Source organism: Staurois parvus, unplaced genomic scaffold (genome assembly GCF_062004578.1).
Source record: "Staurois parvus isolate SC_StPar_1 unplaced genomic scaffold, SC_StPar_1.0 ptg000544l, whole genome shotgun sequence".
NCBI classification, from domain to species: domain Eukaryota; kingdom Metazoa; phylum Chordata; class Amphibia; order Anura; family Ranidae; genus Staurois; species Staurois parvus.
This window is the reverse complement of record NW_028318340.1, coordinates 6,621,378-6,646,504: the sequence shown is the minus strand read 5'-3', so window position 1 is coordinate 6,646,504 and position 25,127 is coordinate 6,621,378. Positions and strand designations below refer to the sequence as shown.

At 39.6% G+C, this 25,127-nt stretch overlaps 1 protein-coding gene across 1 annotated transcript in view; it reads right to left on the bottom strand.

Moving 5' to 3' along the window:
- The window catches only part of STARD13 (StAR related lipid transfer domain containing 13), a 411,711-nt gene extending 389,911 nt beyond the window's left edge, over positions 1–21,800 (bottom strand). The window contains exon 1 of the mRNA XM_089690866.1: positions 21,083–21,800. Coding sequence (XP_089546992.1) covers positions 21,083–21,736 — 654 coding nt within the window. The 5' untranslated portion in view covers positions 21,737–21,800. The remainder of the gene's footprint in view (positions 1–21,082) is intronic.
- Between the last annotated feature and the right edge of the window lie 3,327 nt (positions 21,801–25,127).

Below are 25,127 nucleotides of genomic sequence, written 5' to 3'. Positions count from 1 at the left end.
CTTCAAAATTTTTGGCCTTTTTTTGTTTATAGCGTGAAAAATAAAAAGCGCACAGGTGATCAAATTACACCGAAAGAAAGCTCTATTTGTGTGAAAAAAAGGACGTAAATTTCGTTTGGGTGCAGCATTGCATGACCGCGCAATTATCAGTTGAATTAGTGCAGCGCCGAGTAGCAAAAAGAGGCCTGGTCATTAAGGGGGGTAAATCCTCTGGAGCTCAAGTGGTTAATCATGTTCATGTACAGTACTATGCCATTAAAGTGCACTTTATAAAGAGTTTTGAACAGATAAAATCCTTTTTTTTTTTACTTTTTTCTGAGCTCCGGAATGGATTCATTGGTTTTCAATGCATTCGTATGGGAAACCACGTTTCGGTTTACAAATATTTTGCAATACGAAAATCCCGCAGAACACATTAAATTAGTAAACCGAGGTACACCTGTATCTTATACAAATTGCACTGTGGTGTTATAAGAGACTTTTTCATGGGACTTTAATTGTTGTTTAATATTTATTTTTATATGAGATATTAGTCTGTTGTGCTACACTTTGTTATTCATTTTGGTCCAGGTGTTGTGAAGTCACTAACAGTGTTTTAGCAGCAACTATTTAGAACACTATCATATTATTTCAGGGTGTGTTGTGCTGATTGAATAGGGGTTTAGATTTATACTTAAATATGAACTAACGTAAAAAAAAATAAACACTGCATAATCCTATGAGTGACCCCACAACCCCATAGCCAAAATAGCTTAGTTGCATTGTTGGTGCAGTTTTTAAACATGCACCAAAAATGCAGCATGCAGAACTTTTAATAACGCACCATACCCACTGGTGAGAAGAATTCCATAGGATTTAAAGGGATACATTTTTCATGCATTTTTCTTCCACTTTCAGTACCCAAAAAATGCATCAAAAATGGATCAGTGTGAAAGAGCCTTTACTCCTCCTGCTTCCATTGGCCACCTGGAGTGAGGGACAGTTGGCACTTTTAAAGTTTTAAGTTGTAGTCTCTTTTTGTTTTTTCTTTCTTTTCCTGCTTATATCTTGGTTCTCTTTTATCTTTAAATCACAGGATACTTTGTTTTTAGGCTCTTAGGGTCTACTGTTTGAGTTGCATTGAGTATGTCTCTGACCCTCATATATTAGCACACTTCAAATGTTGAGATATGATTACTTACTTTAAATTAGCAACATTAGAGGTCACGTTGCTATATTTGTGTACCCCTTTTTGTATTGATGTGACTTATTTACTCTTTTTGTTGCTTTGCCCTTTACAATTCTGTGTGCTCCGAATGCGAAATGAGAGCTATGTAAACCATATATGTAACTTTTTTCTATAGTCTTTTAATAAAATGTTAATTATAAAAAAATGTTTCAAGTCGTAGTCTGGAGCTTACACAGGGCTGAGGATGTTCTTCTTGCTTCTCTGTGACAGTGTGGAGACCTAAGTAACTAATTGCCAAGTCCTACATGGGGGAGAGAGGGGAGTATATTACTTCCTCTGCCCCTTATCCAGAGGTACCAGGTACTGCTCTTTGTTTCTGCAGGAAGGGGGTGAATGGGAGGTGAGTATGTAAGCTAATGGGGCATCATTAAGTAAAACTGTTGATTTTCTCTGGATTGGCAAAGCAAAAGTGTTATTTAAGTTATCTAAACCCAAAAACAAAAATGTAATATATCATGGCGTACCAATCCTTTCTTTCCTTTATTTGATCTGGTCAATAACACACTTCCTGTATTAAGGTTCCACTTCAGTCTATGAAGAAGCAATGTAGACACCCTTGGACAGCATCTTTATCTGGAGAACTAAGAACTAATGCAGCCACCACCATATCTAAGAATTAGTAACCTGCAATATAATACATTTTTATTTTTGGGTTTAGATACACTTTAAGGATAATAAAAAACAAAGGCACTCCCTACTGTTCTCCAGTTAAAAAGTTATCCTTTGGTAATTTTAAAGTGAAATGCTTGAGGAAATGTTCTATAGGTATTTGCAGATTTTGCTACAAATTTAAGTTCCAGGGTGCCGTAATCTTTTTCTAGAATAAGGCTGATACTAAGTCGAATTTAGGTACTTAAACTACATGTGTAATGATGTATTATTTAATACAGAGCTGAATTCATTTGTGCCATTTATATATTCAAAAAAGTTCAGCCTAGTTTATTTTGCAAAAATAAAGCATTATTTTCCCTGATGAACAAATTTACATAATCTAGAAGTCTGCCAAACGGGCGGGCATGTCACTAAAATGGTTAACAAACCAGGCAAATATATCAGATGCCCTTTGGTTCATTTAGACTGGAGTCACACCTTTTGTGTTGTGGTAATGTGTGTTAGGGCTCATGTACACTGCAGCTTCTAAACTGACGTTCAGGAGCTTTTCTGCGTTTTTTTTAGCAGTCCCTGAACTCTCCCTAATGTTTTCCTATGTGTCCATGTACACATAGTCGTTTACAGGCAGTTACGTTTACAGTCGTTTTTTTAACGCACCAAACTTGCGTTCAGGAGTAGATTTTACCGGCGTTTCAAACACCAAACACTTGTAAATGCAGTTAACCGCATTTATAAGCGATTGTGTTTATAAGCATTTTTTAACTGTTCCATGTCCAGATGCTGTCCAGAGCCTTTTTTCATCATCAGAATTGCATGCAAAGCATTTTCCATGTATTCAAATGGACCCGGTACACCAGTGCAGTCAGTTCCAGGTTTCGCGTGAAGGAAAAAATGGCAGAACGTGCTGCATTATGCTCATGATGGGATCCATAGTGAATACAACCAGAAAAGACAGGTCATCTCAACACACACTGCTCTCTCTGCTCTCTATTTCTGCTCTCTCTATTTCTCTCAGAATGTCTGAAATAGCAAATTTTTTATTATTTTTCAGTGCATTCTGAGCATTTGGGAAGGTCTCCTGAGGTTACCTTTTAAAAACGCTTCTAAACGCAAACGCACATAAACACGCATAAACACGGTATGCAAACGCAGCTAAACTGACATTTTTTAACCTACGTTTTCCAGCAGTCAGTTTCCATCGTTCAGAAGAGTTTTCCAAACGCCCCGTGTACATGAGCCCTTAAAGAGTTACTAAACCCACAACAGTAAAATCAGTCTGTATATGCAGTAAAGCATGCTTGTTATACTCACTGTGGAATCTAAGGGGTTAATCCTCTGCACTGTGTAAAAATGCTGTTTGATCCTGACTTCTCTGATCCCCCCTTTTTCCATAGTTACATAGTTAGTCTGGCTGACAAAAGACAAAAATCCATCTAGTTCAACCATAAAAAAAAGTTACAATCCTATGCCCACAGTTGATCCAGAGGAAGGCAAAAACCCAGCAAAGCATGGTCCAATTTGCTCCAGCAGGAGAAAAAATTCCCCAAGAGGCAATCAGATAATCCCTGGATCAACTTTACCTATAAATCTTAGTATCCAGTTATATTCTGTGTATCTAGGAAAAAATCCAGGCCTCTTTTAAAGCAATATGCTAAACTGGCCAGAACCAACTCTTGAGGGAGTCTATTCCACAGTTTCACAGCTCTTCCAGTGCCCCCCTCTTATCTCCTGATTCGACATATTGTGTCTCGCTCTGCACATGCTCAGTTTGGTGTGTATGCTAGAAAGGGTTTTTTTTTGTTTGTTTTTTACTGGGGGAGAATGCATGTGATCAGCACACGGCCAATCAGCACTGTCCAGACAGAGGTCAGGGATTCTGTATCCTCCTATACAATCCTTTTTTAACATTTCTGGAGTTCCTATGCACAATAGGAAATTTCTTATATCTTTATATGCTGATGATATTCTATTAAATATTACAATGCCCTTATTTCTTTACCCAACCTTCATTTAAGACACATAGGGGTTTATTTACTAAAGCTGGAGAGTGGAAAATCAGGCTCACCTGCATAGAAACCAATCAGCTTCTAACCTCAGCTTGTTTAATTAAGTTTTGACAATACAACCTGGAAGCTGATTGGTTTCTATGCTAAAGTTAGCATGATTTTGCACTCTCCAACTTTAGTGAATAAACCTTGTAATATCTTGGTCTTTATAGTCCTACAATCACTCGACCCTAATTGTAAAATTATGGCTGGCACCTATTCACCTTAACTCATTACTTTGGGGATCAGAATCTATCCTTTTAGCACACATGCAATTCACCGAATTTATATGGTGATGCACTAGAGACACATTCCATCTTATGCCATCTAATTATTGAATTCTTTTTCACAAAGCAAATACCCGATGGTCTGCATACGCCAACGGAAACAACCTTGGAAGTTAAATTCAAAGATACAGTACAGTGGATTGTTGCACTCTCTTTTGCCATTTGTGGATCTCAGGGAACAATGTGAGCTCCCTCTTTCTATAACTACCTTCAGATATGCCATTCTGCTCAATCTCTAGCTAAAGATTTATTTTTCTCTAAATGTACTGCTTTTAAGCGGATATGTGCCAAGGGTACCGCTAGGAAAGCTCTCATTTCTGATATCTACCAAACTTTGTCCTAGATCCCCAAGAGCCCTTTTTCTAAACACGCATACATGTTGCGATGGATGGAGATATTAGGCAAAGAACATAGGGGACACTATGGTTGCAAGCTCATAAAATTTCCATGTGTACAATTTATAAGGAAAACACTTACAACATCTTAATTCACTGGTATTATACTCCTGATCTAATAATTGTAGATGATTAAGCCTTATATGGGTGAAACATGTTAGAGGGGCTTTCCTGATGAGTAGAGAACCAGCTGAAGCCATTTTGTGTTCATTTGTTTTATGATTCACTATATTGGTGTACAGTCCTGGGAAACATTTGTGTCAATAAAATTTTCCTCAAATATAAAAAGAAAATGTGTTAATGCAATATTCTCACATGGAAACTGTACACGTGACATCTTCAAAGGAACATAAATAATTACCAACAAATCTTCATTACCTAGGGAGACCTAAAATTAAGAGACAGTTGCAAATATATACCTCAATGATTTGAAAACAGTCCTGTTAGCAGCCTGATTTAATCCCTAGAATCCCAAATAATGTATTATCACTGTTTGTTCAATACTGTATGTAGCGGAACCGTCCCCAGACGGCACTTGGGTACTTCCGTTATGATATCGCTTCCCCGTCTGAACACCAAACACAGACACCATAGATTTGAAGTAAGCCAGAAAGTAGACTACTTTATTTTAACACAGATACAAGCAGGGGCAGACTGACCATTTGGAAACTCGGGCACTGCCCGAGGGCCTGGGGTCAGTTGGGGGCCCCATGAGATGCCCCTGGTACCTTTTTCATAGGCTTTTTGAGTTTGGGCAAGGACACAGGGGCCCCATGATCCCCTATTGCCCGGGGGCCCCATGAGTTGTCAGTCCGCCCCTGGATACAAGATATATACATTCAAGGGAACAACCCCCCCTCCCTGCATAATGACACAGGGTGGGGCAATCTACCTTTAGTAACAAGAGACACACCAGCAGACAGTCCCATCAGGAGGGAGGCTGCTGGAGACACCCCCCACCAAGCCAATACACAAACACATACATACCATAATAGTTTGCTCCCAAGCAAGACACACCATAGAACAATGGGATGCAACCACATGGCATTAAACAATCAACAACCCCCTCCCCAATATTAGGACAGATCACCCTGTACCCCTAACAGGCACAGGGTGACTTACACATAAGAGGGATATGGGGAGCTGAGACAGGGGTCTCCCCACCTCTCCAAAGTGAGTTGTGTTCCATGGGCCCCCCACCCAAAGTGACTCCCGTCACACTGTATATAAGGTCTCTCTCTCTCTTTCTCTCTCTCTCCATCTACACCTCCTCCCTTGGCCAATTGATAAACTCCCGCGGCTTCAGCTACCATCTCTATGCCAACGACACGCAAATCTATCTCTCTACCCCTCATCTCACCCCCTCAGTCTCCAATCGCATCACCAGCCTGCTAAGTGACATATCGGACTGGATGTCACTCCACTTCCTCAAACTCAACCTTTCCAAAACCGAGCTCCTAGTATTCCCCCCAGCCTGTTCCCCCCCCCTGACTTCTCCATCATGATTAACAACACTACCATCAGTCCCATCCCTCACACCAAGGTACTACTGTTATCCTAGACTCAAATCTGTCCTTTCAGCCCCAGGTCCAATCACTGACAAACTCATGTAGACTTCACCTCCGCAACATCTCCAACATACGACCATTCCTAACCTCGGAAACCACTAAGCAACTCATTCACTCCCTTATTATATCACGCCTTGACTACTGTAACTCCCTCCTCACTGACCTACTACATCACAGGCTATCCCCACTCCAGTCCATCATGAACGCTGCTGCCAGACTCATTCACCTTACTAACCTCTCTGTATCTGCCACACCTCTCCGCCAATCCCTCCACTGGCTTCCAAATGCCCAGCGGATAAAATTCAAAACACTAACACTGACGCATAAAGCTGTTCATAACACTGCCCCTATTTACATCACCGACCTCGTCTCTAAATACCACCGAAACCGTACTCTCCGCTCCTCGCAAGACCTCCTACTCTCTAGCTCCCTTGTCTCCTCCTCCCATGCTCATCTCCAGGATCTCTCAAGGGCTTCACCCATCCTCTGGAACTCCCTACCCCAATCTATTAGGCTATCGTCTACTCTGCTCACTTTTAGGTGCACTCTGAAAACCCATCTCTTCAGGGAAGCCTACCCCGACCCCAGCTAATATTGGAATCCTCTACTCTTCCTACCACTCCATCCCCCACAGCTAATTACCTCTTGTACCACTATCCCCTCCCTCCTAGATTGTAAGTTCCAAGGAGCAGAGCTCTCTAATCCCTCTTGTATTGAACTGTATTGTTACTGTACTGTCTCCCTCCATAATGTAAAGCACTGAGCAAACTGTTGGCGCTATATAAGTCCTGTATAATAATAATAATTATTTGTACTTGATTTCAAGAATTAGATACCTCTGATAGAGCTTAGAGACATGTAATTATAAAATGGGTATGTTTTGTTTTTCCTTCTACATTTATACAATATATTCTTTGATTCTTAATATTTGTTATGCAGAACTTTATATTTCTTTACTATACTCTGAATTGTATATTATGACAGTGTCTTGCTACCCTCTTTTTCATTGTAATTGCATTGTACATATGCAGTTCTTTAACTGGTTTTAATGTTTCCAATAAATCCCAATCTGATAAAAAAAAAGGGCCCCTGGCCTGGTCTGAGCTTTTCCTATCTACAGCCTGGATGAATGGTAATGTAATAAGAGTTGCTGCCATTTCCAATCTTTCAGAAGCGGCTATGGTATCTGCATAGAGTAAAGTAATGGTTGAGTGACACATCTCCTTCGTTCCCGTCTGCCATCTTCCATGGCTGACCAATGAGTCATAAATTGTTCGTGATCCATGTTCTTATTAGCTCAAACCTTGTGTACTTATTGAATCCCTTGTATTATTTTTCTATCCAGGGATCACTAATTTTTGACAGTGCCATGAAGAGTTAGAAAAACATTTTTTTTATTATACAAATATTTGCCTGTCACTGAAGTGCTACTGTGTATCCTAAAGTGAACAGCTAATAAAAGGATTATGGTCTCACAAGACAAGTTCATAAAGAATATCTTTGTGTGGTAAAAATCCTCATTCATCACACTGCCAACGCTTTTTATATGAATGAGATCTATAATGATGGGCGAAGAAAGCAAAAAACAAACACTTACATTCACGGATATGACAACAAATAGTCCTGTACCTGCAGGGAACTGATTTTCAAGGGTCAAAGATAATTTAATGTTTGATACACATCAAAAGTCACCTACTGGCAATAAGGTCTATACAGCCGAGTTCTTAGGTTTACCATGACCTCCCGGTTGGCACTTTTCATGCATTTTATATTAAGAAGTATATAAGAAACTTCTGCTCATCATGTTAGAGCTGAAAACTTCAGTAGGCAAATGTCACAGCTGGAGTCACAAAAAGATACAAGAAACTGGTGAGTGAAACAACTAATTAGTATCTACTGGTAAATAAAATATCAGCTATGGTTGTTATGATCCTTTAAAACAACATAGAGACTGCCATTGTTGGCTTCCATCTAAAGCAGGCAATGCACTAATACGATTTTGTTCAAAATTCTTCATTATAAGAACTATCAGCAGGGGATCAGCTCACAGATTCCCTGCTGATTGGAATGGAAGGTGCCTGTGTGAATAGGCCCTTAGTGGGGTCCAATTTCTGTTAGTTTTTGACTACAGTGACGAGCAAATTCAGAGAAGAAGGGAAATGTTTATCAAAATCGAATGATAAAAGCTTACAAAACTATGACGTAGTTTTGAATGATATTTGCCCAGTCAAATATACAAAGAATTTTCGTACAAATGTTCCTACACATATTTGTATGAATGTTTGTTAGTTAAAAAATCTACTAGTGCATAGCCAGCTTAAGAAAACCGGTTGCCTGGCTGTCTCAGGTTTCAATACTTTCTTACACACACAAACACACAAAACAACATCTACTTATTAATGCAATAACCAGCCAATCATATAGCAGCAACGCAATGCATGAAATCATGCAGATACAGGTCAGTAGCTTCATTTAATGTTTATACCAAATGCAAAAGGAAAAAAAAAATGATCTCACTGATTTTGACCATTCCATAATTGTTGGTGCTAGATGGTTTGTTTGAATATTTCTGTAACTGCTGGGATTTTCATACACAACAGTCTCTAGAGATTTCTCAGAATGATGCAGAAAAACAAAAAAGTCCAGTATGCAGCAGTTCTGTGGACATAAATGCCTTGTAGATAACAGAGATGTCAAAGGAGATTGACCAGATTAGTTTAAGCTGACAGAAAGGCTATGGTAACTCAGATACCCAATTTATAAAACTGTGGTTATCAGAAAGGTATCTCAGAATCTCAATATACCGTATCAGCTATCTAACTAACTACATACAGAGAGGAAGAGATAATCAGGCAACGTTGGGTCAGGTGGTGGTACAAGAAGCAGACAGAAATCCTGGTAGCAGGCTAGAAACCCCGCCACTGGGGTTGGTAACGAGATATGTACTCTGTTGCTGGAATCTGGTAACAGATTAAGTGCTCTGTTCCCCCGGTCTGCTAACAGACAAGGTGACCTGCCTCTGAGCTGTGGTAAAAATCTAGGTGTCCAGCCACCATGGTCCAGTAACAGGAGAGGTAGCTGAGGTCTGGTGACAGGCTAAGTCCCCTACCACTGGGCTGCTGACTGGAATTCTTAGGACATAGTGAGCTTGATTCCCCAAGTCCATCAGTAGCAAGTATCCCAGTGCTGGGATACCATGAATCATCAGAAGATTCAGAATTGGAGTTTCTACATATAAGGACACTCCACCTCCAGGTAGAATGATTGGTTGCTGAACGTTGAGGCCTCTTAGGTCTTTCCAGGGCACTAGGTACCTAACCCATGTATGTTAACACACCTAGAGTTGCAGAAATACCTACTAGGTTCAAGAAAAACTGGTTGACTAGGATTGGGTGCAACAAGAGCAACAGGTTGTATCAACAAAAGATTGACCCACATGAATGTGATGCACCAACTGTTCACTAGTTTGATTCTTCAATATCTGGCAGCAATATTCCCTTTCCTCCATCACTAGCCACCCTTCACAAACGATTCAACAACAATATAACATGTGGAAACAACCCATTGTGTAGCCAATCTGGTCGTTATGGCCTCAGTGTTATGTCAGAATACCATGTGCTTGTATCCTGTAGGCCAGGGGTGGGCAACTGTGGCCCTCCAGCTGTTGGTGAACTACAAGTCCCATCATGCCTCTGCCTTTGGGAGTCATGCTTGTAACTGTCAGTTTTGCAATGTCTCATGGGACTTCTACAACAGCTGGAGGGCCACAGTTGCCCACCCCTGCTGTAGGCTAATATGACCAGGTATGAGGAGCTACATAGAGAAAATAAGACTCAAATCTAAATAAAGCAATATTAAGGACAGAACACACAAGTGACTTAACACATAAATACAACATCCATACCAGCCCAGTGAGTGTAAAAAGCAAAACGAATTAACTACAGTATATACAGAGAAGAAGGAAAAAAAATCAGATAAAGTAGGGACAGGCAGGGGTACAAGCAGGGGAGGACTGACCATTTGGGAACTTGGGCACTACCCGAGGGCCCAGGGTCAGTAGGGGGCCCCATGAGATGCCCCTGGTACCTTTCATAGGCTTTTTTGGGTGTGGTTTAAGTGTGGGCAAACACACACGGGCCCCATGATCTGTCAGTCTGCCCCTGGGTACAAGATATGGGGGGCTGGAGCAGGTTGTTGTACAAGGTTAATGCGCAAAGGTAGTTGGAGGCAGGTAAGAAACAGGGACTGGAACAGGTGGCAGGTTCGACAGGAGGTGCAAACTAATTCCTGGGACCTGCTGACTGCTGGGAGACACCTGATGGTTGACAGTGTAAAAGCAAACCTTCAGATTCATGGACCATAGTGCCACCATCACACTGGACAGCTGAAGATTGAAAAATGTAGCCTGGTCTGATGAATTTCCAATTTATTTCGACTGTTTTCAGAGCAAGAGGTCTTACCTAGTGTTAAAGTGTATCTCTAGGTAAAATGTTTGTTTTTTTTTGGACACAATGGGCAACATTTACACCCCCTGTGAAGTTTCTATTGATGCCTGTGTCCCCATTGGGAAGATTCACCTCTCTAATCTTATGACCGCTGTCACTGAGAAAGATAGTGATACATACCAAAAAAAAGCAAAATTTTAAAGATGTTTCCAGAAAAAGAGGTAAATCTTTCAACGAAGACACCTTTTCTGGGGGCAACTATTTAAAAGGGGAATTCCACATAGTTTGGGAAATTTTCTCTAATTATCTCTTGCATCTCTGGAAGTGAAAGGAAATTTCCCCAATGGGGAAGAATAAAGTGGCAGGGGTTTTAACCATCCCTACTCTACTCAAAACAAACAAACAAGCACACAAAAAATAGCTACTGTATGCATACATTTTAATATAGTGTTCCTAGTGGATTGCTTGGTGAGAGCTACAGCATGTATATGCAGTATAAATTATTAGAAAAAGACATATCAATGGAGGATAAAAGATAATTGGGTTATTAATCACATTATTGCAAGCTTGGATTGCTGGAATGTTTGTGAAATGACATGTAATTACATTTCATTTGCCTGTGCTATCCAGTTTGCTGAGTATTTATTTTCTTATAAAAAATCATTGCAATTAAAAAATACAGAGTACAAATACAATTTTTATAACATTGAATGTTCTTTGTCTTGGCAACAGTTCTTTTAATGAATATTGCAGTACCATTCATCGGGTAGTAGCTCTAGCAAATTACTCTCTAGCAGTTATGTAATGCTTGCAGTGATTAAACTGGATTATCTTGTTATATTGTGTTATAAATCTTTAGATTTAGTGGGGAAATACTGGAAGAAAATAGATTACAATATGTAATATCTATATTACAAGCATATCATATAATCCAAAAGTTTAACATACTCATTTGCTTAGTGGCACATCAGAATCAGGATGAAAATCCTTGACCCCGATCTGCCATTTGCAAGAGCATGCTAAGTAACTTTTATCAGACTATATGAAATAGGAACAGCTTGTGTTTCCCTATAGAAAACATAAGTCTGAACTAGAAAAAACAAATTGAGAATGTATCTACCAAATTACCAACAGACACCTCCTGTACATATTCTGGCTGTACCTGTGAAATGGGAACAGAATTCCAGATGCAGAAACCACTGCATCTGTAAAACGTGGCAACTTTGAATTGTTCGTATTAATTGTAGATTATAAAGCAAACAAGGAGTAAATGCAAATCACTCTAGCAGTGCTATACTGTATAAAATCACAACCAAACAACAGAAAATAGGAAAAAAGCAACCATCCTTCAACACTCAGTAATAAAACTGGCAATTCCTTGAGGTGAGTGAGGTGTCTAATGGGAATTTGGCTCACCCCACACTATAGGGCGATTGTAACTCAAGTGTCAAGTGAAAGACAAGAAATGGAAAGTTGGACAGTCACATTTGGATGAGGACACTATATTCATCAATTGCACTGTTTTATCACCGGGTGGTGAAGGACTGTTGTTTTTTTTCCTTTTTTTGTTTGTTGTTTGGTTGTGGTTTTATGCTGTATAGCGCTGCTAGAATGATTTGTATTACTGCTTTTTTGCTTTATGGCGTTATATGATATATAATAGCTTGCTGACAGCAAGTTTGATTTATTAATCCTCCTACCCACATGGAAGAAAAATATATTTGAAATATATTTTTAAAATATTCTTGACATATATTTGAAATACTACAATTTTGGCCATATTCAATATATATAAATATATATATATATATATATATACACACATATACATACACACACTGTATGTTGAAATGCGTTTTTATTACAAATTATATGAAAAATATTTTTACAAATACATTTTCAAATATACTGTATGCATTTATATATACAGTGAGGAACAGAAGTATTTGAACACCCTGCGATTTTGCAAGTTCTCCCACTTAGAAATCATGGAAGGGTCTGAAATTCACATTGTAGGTGCATTCCCACTCAGAGACAGAATTAAAAAAAAAAATTCAGGAAATCACATTGTATGATTTTTAAAGAATGTATTTGTCTTGCACTGCTGAACATAAGTATTTGAACACCTAAGAAACAGCAAGAATTCTGGCTCTCTCCTGTTACTATGCCTTTAAAAAGTCCACCTCTACTCCACTCATTAATCTAACTTAGTAGCACCTGTCTGAGCTCTTTAAAGACACCTGTCCACCCCACAGTCAATCAGATGCCAACTACTACCATAGGCAAGACCAAAGAGCTGTCAAAAGACACCAGAGACAAAATTGTGGACCTCCACAAGGCTGGAAAGAGATACGGGGCAATTGCCAAGCAGCTTGGTGAAAATAGATCAACTGTTGGAGCAATTGTTAGAAAATGGAAGAGGCTAAAGACGACTGTCATTCTCCCTCGGACTGGGGCTCCATGCAAGATCTCACCCCACGGGGTATCACTGATGATAAGAAAGCTGAGGAATCAGCCCAGAACTACAAGGGAGGAGCTGGTCAATGACATGAAGAGAGCTAGGACCACGGTTTCAAAGATCACTGTCAGTAGAACACTATGTCGTCATGGTTTCAAATCATGCATTGCCCATTCCCCTGCTCAAGTCATCACATGTCCAGGCCCATTTGAAGTTTGCCAATGACCATCTGGATGATCCAGAGGAGGCATGGAAGAAAGTCATGTGGTCAGATGAGACAAAAGTAGAACTTTTTGGTCTAAAGTTCACTCGTCGTGTTTGGAGGAAAAAGAAGGATGAGTTGCATCCCAAGAACACCATCCCTACTGTGAAGCATGGGGCTGGTAACATCATGCTTTGGGGGTGCTTTTCTGGGAAGGGGACAGGACGACTGCACTATATTAAGGAGAGGATGAATGGGGCCTTTTATTGTGAGATTTTGAGCAACAACCTCCTTCCCTCAGTCAGAGCATTGAAGATGGGTCGTGGCTGGGTCTTCCAACATGACAACCACCCGAAGCACACAGCCAGGATAACCAAGGAGTGGCTTCGTAAGAAGCATATCAAGGTTCTGGAGTGGCCTAGCCAGTCTCCAGACCTAAATCCAATAGAACATCTTTGGAGGGAGCTGAAACTCCATGTTGCTCAGCGACAGCCCCGAAACCTGACAGATCTAGAGGAGATCTGTGTGGAGGAGTGGGCCAAAATCCCTGTTGCAGTGTGTGCAAACCTGGTCAAGAACTACAGGAAACGTTTGACCTCTGTAATTGCAAACAAAGGCTTCTGTACAAAATATTAACACTGATTTTCTCAGGTGTTCAAATACTTATGTTCAGCAGTGCAAGACAAATACATTCTTTAAAAATCATACAATGTGATTTCCTGAATTGTTTTTTAAATTCTGTCTCTCAGAGTGGGACTGCACCTACAATGTGAATTTCAGACTCCTCCATGATTTCTGTTCCTCACTGTATATATAAAAATATATGTTAAAATGACTTTTTTGTATGTTTTTATGTTACAAAATATATGAAAAATATTTTTCAAAATATAGTCTTCAGATTTAAATGTAGATTTGTATTTTTAAAGACATACAGTATATTTGAAAATGTATTTTTACAAATATTTTAATTTAATTTGTAATAAAAACGCATATATATATATATATATATATATATATATATATATATATATATATAATTTTGAATATGGCCAAAATTGTAGTATTTCAAATATATGTCAATATATTTGGGAGGAGTATTTTAAAAATATATTTCAAATATATTTTTCTTCCATATGGGGAGTGCATGTTATAGTATTTTATATTTATTTTTTACTTATTTTTACTATATATTTACATTACCATCACTATGACTTAACCCCTTGGCACTGGCGTCTCCCGGCCCTTTAAGGGTCATGTGACCGCCGTGATTAGCTGTCACAGTGGTCACTTGATTGGAAAGCTCCTGATCGCAAGTAGCGATTGGGACCTTTCTGAGGTAAATGTGCTGGGAGCTTGCACGGCGCGCACTCTCGGTGCATGTATATTTACATTGGGTACAAAAATAAAATAAAATACTGCATAATGTAGCTTACAAGTAGTTAGGCTGGGTACAGTCTAATTTAGACCAGTCAAATTTCGGTGCTACTCCATAGATTCAGTGCAGTAAGTGAGCGTCGTCAGAGTGAAGTGTGTTATTGGCAGAATCAGTAAGTGAAAACAAAAAAAAATGAAAAAGGAAACTATATCAGCCACCAGATCTAGGGACTGGTGAGCTGCAATATATTATATATTTGTTTCTGGGTTTAGAAACACTTTAATTGTGATGATGCTTTTGTTGGTGCAGTGGGAGGAGGCTTTCTTAACCACTTCCCGACCGGCCGTTGCATGTAAACGGCCGGACGGTGGCTCTGCAGGGTCGGGTGGCCGTTTCTAAACGGCCTTCCCACACCCTGCTTGTGCGCGCTCCCTCCGGACACAGTGAAACACCGATCGTCGGACGGGACCTCTGTACGTGGTTCCGATCATGTGATCACTGATTGGCCAATCAGTGATCACATGCAAAGTAGTAAGCAAGATGTCACTTGTGACATCATTGCTTACTACATGTGAAATCTGTGAATGATCACAGAGGTCACATGGTACAAGACTATTCACAACAGCCTTGTACCATGTGACAAGCTGTGACCAATCACAGCTCACTCAGTACTTCTCAATGAGTGCAAGAATGCAGACAGAGAAAAGGAGAAATGATTGCTTTTACATCCTATATGGGTGTAAAAGCAATCAGTGTAAAAAAAAAAAAAAAAATCTTCATCACCCCCCACAAGTAGTACAGTGTCACCATGGTGACACTGTACTGCTAGGGTGACAGTATGTAAAAAAATAAAAAAAAAATAAAAAATAATAATATAAAAAAATAAAATAAAAATGTAAAAAAAATGTTTAAAAATTATAATTTTTGGTTATAAACTAATTTGGATTTTTTTTTTTACTAAAATGATAATGGAATACATTTTGGCCAATATTTATGATCAAATATTATTTATTTGCAAAATGTTATAAAAAAACACTTTCAAAATTTTTGGACTTTTTCATTTACATAGCAAAAAAAAAAAAAAAAATCCCAGTGGTGAATAAATACCACCAAAATAAAGCTTTATCTGTCTTAAAAAAATGGTTAAAAATTCATTTGGGTACAGTGTTCCATGACCGCGCAATTGTCATTCAAAGTGTGATAGCGCTGAAAGCTGAAAATTGCCCTGGTCAGGAAGGGGGTAAAAGTGTCCGGTCTGGAAGTGGTTAAATCAGACTCAGAATGCCACCATTAGCTTTAACCACTTGACCTCCAGAGGATTTACCCCCCTTAATGACCCGGCCTCTTTTTGCTACTCGGCGCTGCACTAATTCAACTGATAATTGTGCGGTCATGCAATGCTGCACCCAAATACAATTTACGTCCTTTTTTTCACACAAATAGAGCTTTCTTTCGGTGGTATTTGATCACCTGTGCGCTTTTTATTTTTCATGCTACAAACAAAAAAAGGCCAAAAATTTTGAAGAAAAACAATCATTTTTAGTTTCAGCTATAAAAAAGATATAGTAAACTCAAAGTTGGTTATAAATTTAGGCCAAAATGTATTCTGCTACATGTTTTTGGTAAAAAAAATCCCAATAAGTGTATATTGATTGCTTTTTGTGACAGTTATAGCGTCTACAAACTATGGTATAGATACTGCAATTTACGCCATTTTTTTTGCTATACAGCGCTGCGCTAGTTTAAGGGACAATTGCACGGTCATGCAATACGGTACATAAATGAAATTTACATCCTTTTTTCCCACAAATTGAGCTTTCTTTTGGTGGTATTTGATCGCCTGTGCGGTTTTTATTTTTTGCGCTATAAAAAAAGGCTAACAATTTTGAGGAAAAAAAACAATATTTTGGACTTTTTGCTATAAAACATGTCCAGTAAAAAAAATGTAAAAATCAAATTTAGTCATAAATTTCTGCCAAAATGCATTCTGCGACATGTCTTTGCTAAAAAAAAAAACCAATACGTGTAAATTAATTGGTTTACGTGAAAGTTATAGCGTTTACAAATGGCAGGAAAGATACTGGGATTTTTAGGTTTTTTTTATACTAATAATGGCGATCAGCAACTTATGTAGGTGATCAGTGACTTATGGCGGCGATCAGCGACTTATGGCAGGACTGCGGAGGACATTCTGACATTGGGGGGTACTGACTTGGGGTCACTGACATCCCCAGTGACAGCAATACAGTGATCAGTGCAAAAAAAACCCCACTGACACTGTACTAATGGCACTGGGGAGGAAGCGGTTAAGTTTATTTTTCAGGGAAGGGTTATAGGAGTAAGGGGAGTGTTTTACTAGGGGGCGGGGGTGTGTACTGCAGGGAACACCGCTGATCGGGAGAGAGAAACTCTTCTGTCCCGATCAGCGTGTCCTGGAGCTGTCAGGGAACTGACAGAAAGCACAGCTACTGCAGCTGTGGTCTCTGTCAGCAATTGCCGCCGATCGCCGGGACATAGCCGGTAACGACCGGCTGTGACCCGGCGACTGACATCCGCGGCTATGATCGGCAGGACAGGTAGGGCGGCGGCGCGCCTCGCACGCGCCCCCTACCTGTTTACAAAATGCACGTTTTAAAACGTGCTTTTGCCCAGCCGTGCCGCCCTCGCGCCGTATTTATACAGTGGCTGGGCGGCATGTGGTTAAACACTGACACTGTCATGTTTCACATGACTGTCATATTGACTGTCATATGCCTTTAAGTGTTTCTATATTTTGTTTCTGCTCCTCCCTTTCCTTTGGTTTAGTTAATGCTGTATAGATAGACCTCCCCTTTCCCAGAAATGCCTTGCAACTCTAGTCTCATGTCATGAAGTAGATCACATCATGATCTTTTGACCTATCAAATGTTCATTGTTGTAAGATTCTCTCAGTTTATGGAACAAACTTCACAAGATCTACAAGATGTCTTATCGATTGAGTCACTGTCTGTGGTATCCAACTGAGGTTGAAGTTATCACTATCTCATCACAACTGTAAGTTACAGAGATCACACTATCAATGCTTAGATTGGAGAGACAGTACAGACATTGATGTACTAAACTAACCCCCCCCCCTCCATACACTAACCTTCCTTATAACCTCAGCACTAAAAGCAGTTCTAAAGGCTGAAGGGTTTTTACTTTAGTGCACTCTCTGTAAAAAAACCTTCTGATTGCAGCTCGCCCTTATACTTGCCTGAGGCTGATCTCAATCCAACGCTGTGCATGAGAGCAGTTTTAAACTGGCCATAGGTGGACCAAAATTCAGCTGGTTCAGCAGGGGCCGGCCGGCCGCTCCCACGAGTCAACTTCTGTCGGACAACGGAGGAGTCCTGCTATCAGAATACAGTGATACAGGGAGAAATCCTCCATTGCTTGTGTGGATGGAGAAATTAATTCATTTTATTTGAATAATCTATGGCCAGTTTAACACTAGCCTCCCTAATATCCATTGTTTTCATGTTCACTTCTCCAACTCTTGGAACCTCTGTGCTAGAAAATATCAGCACTGTGATTTCAGTATCAAAATCCATGTTTCTGAGAATCCCTTCATTCTATAGTTCACAGATTTGAAATTGTTGAGTTGTCAGATTTCTAAATTATTATTTAATTGATGTGTCTTTGTTTTGTATAGTGTCATTTTTGATTCTGCCCAGTTACTGTTCTAGTTTTATGGTAGTTTTTGATTTGTAGTCAAAATAGTGTAATGGACACTTCAGAAGATCATTTGGTATGGATGCCCATGAGCTCCAAACCCTACTGATGGATGTCTGCCTGAGTCTGCATCCAATGGTTATTGCCATGAGATTTATCATCCCAGTTCCCAGCATTTTCTGCCATTGAATTTCAATGCTCAAAAATAAATAGTCACAAATGATACACCTATATCTACTGGATATTCAGCTCAATACATCTCTTGCCAAAGATATGCAGTGAAGCTGCTTATCTGCTAAAAAAGCAATGTATGTTCTGTTTTTTGCATCCTCAGAGCCAAGACACTGGAGCCATGAAAGCCATCAGTCATGGTTTGAATACAGATTAAACAAACCTTGCTCTTTCTTGTAATTTAATCAAAACACAGGAGCCCCCCGAGGCACAAAATATATAATACCAAAAGCTTGAATATGTCAGTTCATTTTTTTCATTTCTTGGCACACAGACACCATATCATAACACCCATCTCACAAATATTTTGAAAAATTTAAACAGTATTTTATAGTTTGTCAAAATTCCAATTTTCTGTGTCTGCGAAAAAACCACAAAGGTGTGGATGTCAAAAAAATTAAACACCAGTATAAGAAATGTTCACAAGACACAGCTAAGAGAGGGGACTGCTGCTTGTTATTGTATGTACCAGTCCTCCTGTGTTCCACCTCCTCATGTGTTCCCTTTGTATGTAAATTCACTGGCCACACAGACTGCCAATGTGCGGTAAAAATAGACGGTTGAACCATGGTTTTACCACCTCCTCTCCAACCACCCACCTAAAGCCTACAATACAGCTGGAGAGGGCTGTTCACATGCCATGACCATGATGCTTAATGAACACTTGGCTTGTGATTGTGGAACATTAGTTCTATTGTAAATTGCCATTCAATAAAATAAAGAACAAAAAACAGGCTTTCAGGAGGCATCAGAATCCATGGCAGCTGCTTATCCACACTTTGAAAAGCAATCCACCCCAAATTCATTCAAATCTGCTAGTGCATCTAATACCACCTTCTCCCCAGATTGACAATTCTGCTGTCCAAAGATGCCTGCTTTGCTCCTCCATCCAGAATAGAGACACCGTAAGACAGGAAGTGTGTTATTTGTCAGATCAACAGGTGAAAGAAAACTAATAGAGCCATCACATTTGAGGGTTGGTAAGCTGCATTATAATAAAAGTCTGTTTTGGGGTTTAACACCACTTTAATGATTGCACCCGTCCCTTGACATCATTCAGAATTTGAGTAAGTAATTTAAATAATAAATATTTTTTAAGATGGCTGGGGGCTACTATATAGCCCTATACAGCCCTTACTTGTTACAGACTGCAAGGTCCTCAACCCTTTCATTGCCATACGACGTATGGACCTGACAGTGGAGGGGTTTACACACAATCCAGTGACTTCAACCACTGCGATCGTGTATAAAACTGACAGGCAGACTCCTGCCTGTCAAGTGGAAGCAGTGAGAAAACTCTGCTGCCAACCGATTGCTTCTGCACACCCCCGTTTGCTGCGCCCCAAATATGTGTGGGCCCCCATGTATTTCAGAGAGGACACAAATGCAATTTTTTTAATAGCAAAAACGTTACACCCAAGCACATAACATCCCGCTCAAAAACAACTCTGAGGCCCCCTCCACGACAAATATGCACGTACGAACGTAAATGCGCATTTCAGGGGGCACCTACGTGTGAAAATGTTGATTGTAATACAGGTTACATATCGCCACGCACGCCGGCAATAATTCTAGCACACAATGTAATCCATAACACTAAACTGATGACCTGTAGGGGCTTTTGAAGCGTCGCTTAAAGAAAATATAGGGTACTGAGGTTTGTTCGCATTTCATGGGTGCACACAAATTTAAGGTTTGACATGTTGAGTATCTATTTATTCAGTGCCACCTCGTCTTTTATATTTCACCAAAAATGTGTGTAATTTATTGCGTTTGTTTGCCCTGATATTCACTTTAGTGTGTTTTTTTTACTGAAATATTGCTTTCTTAAACCTTTGTGGTAATATTGTGTGGCATAAAAAAATTGGAACTACCACTATTTTCTTCTCTCGGGTTTCTGCTTTCAGAAAATATGTAATGTTTGGTTGTTTTGTGTAATCTGCAGACCTAAAATAGTTGTTTAAACGCGTCCAGAAAAATGTGAAAAAAACTCTGGCAGTGAAAGGGTTAAAGCAAATCTGTACCCATGCAATTTGAAGCAAAAAGCTCTACTCATACTAGTACTTCCTAGTATGGAGGAGCATGTGACACACTCCATGTTTGGGCGCTGGTGCTTGACCCAGTGCTTTCACACAGGGGGTTATTGTTCAGCCTTGTACAAACTCTCTTTCCTCCTCATTGCTAAACAGGGCGGTAAGGAGGAAGTACACCAATACGCGTGCGTGAGTAAATGCCGGTGCCAATGGGTACTCACATATAGGCACGCAAAACATTTTTAGGAACACATTTCTATGGGGAAAAATACCCGGCAGCTGTGGCTCCTGAGAACCACAACAACAGTCATATTTTACTTTGTACACCCGTGCGATGTAAATTACGGATGTGTACAGGAGCCCTGAGACAAATAAGAACACCATGTTTTTGGGAATGTAAGGAAACAGACACTTGTGAAGTAATGTATGTACAGAGGAGACTTTTTTGGCTCTATCTACCCAACCTCACTTTAAAATTCTAAGCTGGTTAAACAGGTGGTAAAAGCTTACCATGAAGATCTTTCTTTCTTCAGCATCCTCATTAATGCCATTATTCCATTGTTTCTTAGGGAACAATTGACCAAGACTCTTGGAATCACCCATCATTTTGCCATTTAATCTTCTGGGGTGGGAACTCCTCCTTTTAATTCCAGTAAATGTGTATCTGCAAGGAGGCAAATCTGTAAAAACATCATCACCTTCATCCTCCTGATCTTCTTCGCTACCATCATCACTATCTTTGTCCTCTGAGGTATCATTGTCCAAAGTATCACTTAGAATTGTATCCGAAATCACCTCAAGAGGGATGTCAGCGAATGTAATTGCACTGGGTTTATGCTTGATGACGCGAATGTTTCGAGACCCAAACGTGACTTCATGTTCTAAGGAGGTAGGTGAAATTTCTTGACGTTCAGAAGTATGAAAACTGACACTAGTAGAGGTATCTCTTGGCCAGGTGCCAAGCTTGGGGGCAGTTGTGCTGCTCCCTCTTGCAGATAACAGATTACTAGTGTCAGTTTCAGATTCCAGCATCGTGTCAGTGTTCTCCACTGGTGAGTAATGCACACTGAGCAGTCTGTCAGCTGTCATATTCGGTAATGCTAAGGAGAGCTTGAAAGCTGCAGAATATACAGACGTGTCTTCAAAATCTAAAATGGATTCCATGCTCGAATAGGATTAATCACCGTTTTTCCATATTGTTGAGAGGCCTTATATTATATTCTTGGCATCAAGTCAGATGTCAGTGCGCCTATCCAAACATCTTTAGTGTAATTAACATCTTTATAGACCACCATTTTGTTCTCCTGGAAGAAGCACAAAAGAAAGAATAAGTTCATAAATCATATACTGTATATGCTGATTTAAGTATAGGAAAAGGCTATAGAAACACTAAAGAACCAATAATTCTATATACTACTAATGACATGCCTTTAAATGGAAAAATTAATTTACATGAGCTCATTATTGTGGAAAATTAGGTCATTTGTAAATGTAAACTGCTGCTATTCATGTAGTCTCTTTTAGAAATAAACAATGCCTTTGGTTTTTCAATATCCTATATAACGAATCAAATAATACATTTCAGGATTACCTCTTCTGCATACACAGTCATCCATAGTCACTGGTACTGTATTCAGATTTGTAAAACATTGCTATAAACGTGTATGGCCATTATTTTTATTATCATTATTATACAGGATTTATATACCGCCAACAGTTTACGCAGCGCTTTACAATATATAGGGGGACAGTACAATTAAAAGTACGGTTAAAGACCAGATGCCTATTATATGGGGAAGTTAGTCCAATCATTGAACTTTTTTAGATTCCAATAGACAATGCAGTTCCTGGAAACAAGTGAATGTATTGTAGCGCTACCCCCATAGGAGCCACTGGATAGGATGGGTCCTCTGTTCCTTGCCTCAATCTTCTCAAGAATCTTAGCCCCTCTGACACACCAGGTTGAGTGTACAAACACACAATATCACAGGGAATCACTAATCGTAATACTTAGTACCCAAAAGTAGTGCTATATCAAAGAAAACAGGTATCAAACCAGGCAGTAAGGGCAAATGTAATATATTGGTTGGTGACTAGGCAAGCATAACATGGATTAACAATGGTAATAACACAATTTAGCATACAAAGTGATAAACAGTAGGGACTAGACATAATATGACATTGGGTGTCCAGATCAGAATAAACAGTAGCAAGGCCACCTCAAGTGCAACAGTGAGCAACGTTTAGTCTACTGAGTGCTGGCACTATACTCCAGAGCTCATTTATGTTGGAAATGCTAGTCCTAGACCAATAAGTATGCAGTGTCCAAAAGAAAAGGAGGATGATAGCAGAGGGAGCAGAGGAACAAATGGGGCCTTCCAGAATAATAATTAGGGGAGGGGCATTGCTTTGAGATGTTCTTCTGCTGGCTATCATTGGGGCCCTTTAAGAGCATTGGTGCACTTTATGGCAGTCCAAGTTAACTTGCATGCAGTATAGGTACAGTATAGGTAGGGTATAGTCTTGGCACAGGTGCAAATTAGATGTGGTTCAGATTTGATAAAGGTTTGGTATAATGTGGTATAGGGTTGGTATAGGTTCAGTCTAGGTTTTGGTGCCAAGCGGAAGAACTTTCCTAAGCAGTTTATTAAAAATCATCTCTCCACTCCTCCTACTGCACAGTGCCTATTGGGATCTGTAATGTAACCATTATAGTGTAGTCATTGTATGGCTGCTGTCTCAGTACTCTCATGGAGGTCAGTGGCTTGCTTGGCTTTAGATTTCCCCTCTTTGGCTGGAGGAGGATGGTACAGCATAACATTAATATCACAGTAGAGGTAGAGAGGCAAAAAAAGAGCAATGTCCCCTCCTTCTGCATGTTGTTGTAGTCCAGCACCTGGCTATAGTATTCTGTGATCTACTATTGTTGTCTAAAAAACAACAACATCTGTGCTTTAAGTATACAGTGTGTATATATATATATATATATATATATATATATATTTCTTTTCAGTTTTGAATATGGAAGGGAATGGTTAAAACCCTAGTCAGCTTTTAGTTGGTGTGTGCCACTGGGGAGATTCCCCTTCACTTCCTGTCCTAGAGACACAACAGGAAGAGATAGGAAATCTTTCCAAAATTAAATAAAATCTCCTCCTAAACAGTTGTCACTAGAATTGGGTCCCCAGTGTGAGATTTCCAGTGGCAACCATACAGCTTTGGAATCCATTAATTTCTGTTCACAAGGACAAATAGACGGAGGCAATTCTCCAAAACAGGTTTAAAAACTTGTTAGGTGATCTAATCCTTCTGCATCTATCAATAGCTAAAAAGAAAATGTTTTGACTTTAGATATACTATGAGTCGCACTGTTTACTTGATTTACCTTGGTTACTAAACCCAGGAAAATTGATATAAATAGCTATTTTTTTACAGTGGATTTCCACCTTAGGAAACAAGCAGAGACAAAGCCTTTAGCGCCTTCTCAGGCTCTAATGACTGGATACAGAAAAAAACCTCTTGTCAAATTCTGATTACACAACAACAGCTTGTCATCGCCATTATTACAAATGTAAATACAAGAGCAATAGGGGTCATTCTACTCTTGAGGTGCCCAAGGCAGCAGTGGTTACATGATCAACCTGTTTACTGCTAATGCTGAATTTATGGCTTGTGGGAAACAATCAGTGATGAGCTGGCTTTGTGCAGCTTTAATAGAGTAGGGAGCAGAGAGGAAGAGTATTTTGTTCCTATTCAGTACCACATGCTTTAACACTTGCATTGCTTTGGTATAATCACTAAAAAAACTCATCCATTTACACTCAATATCACATTCAGGGTTGGTGACAGCATCCCATGTCATTGAGGCTCAGCAACACAAGAGGTTTTCATCTTAGCAGCATACTACTGACCTTTTTTTTTTTACAATTGCTTTTATAAAAACCCTTGTTTGCACACCAAAACTTTATTTACATCCCCAGAGGGGCAATTGCATGCTCCTGTTCTGATCCTTGAGTGCATTGTGTAATAATAGCACATCTTTATGTCTGTTTTGTGCTGGCTATCAGCTCCACCCCAGGTTGAAGCCCAATTTATAGGTGTTACCAGGGGGTAAATACAGAACAGCAACGTAGACCCCTTTCAGATTCTCGATTTGCAAATTATAACAGTAAAATGGACAATTAAATTATTCACATTAGGGAAATGTACATACTGACTGCCCTGCTTTAGCTCTTGCTAGCCCTGGCTGACCCTTTACCATTATGCGTGCAGGCTGCAATAGTAAGAAAAAACAGTCAGCGGTGGCTGGACTGTGTGGTCTATCTGTAGCCTGCTAGTAAACATTCACTGCACCAGCAAATACATCACACAGCCCTGCCAGCACTGATGATCAATGCTATGCTTCTTGGTCAGCTGTCCCTTTGCCAAGCATTGCCTACCCACCTCTTGGCACTCTTAACACTGGCAGGCACTTGTCCCAACTAAGGAGACTACATATCAATGTGCAGTCTCACAAGGATATGGTTAACTACTGACAATAAAATGTGTTTTTTTT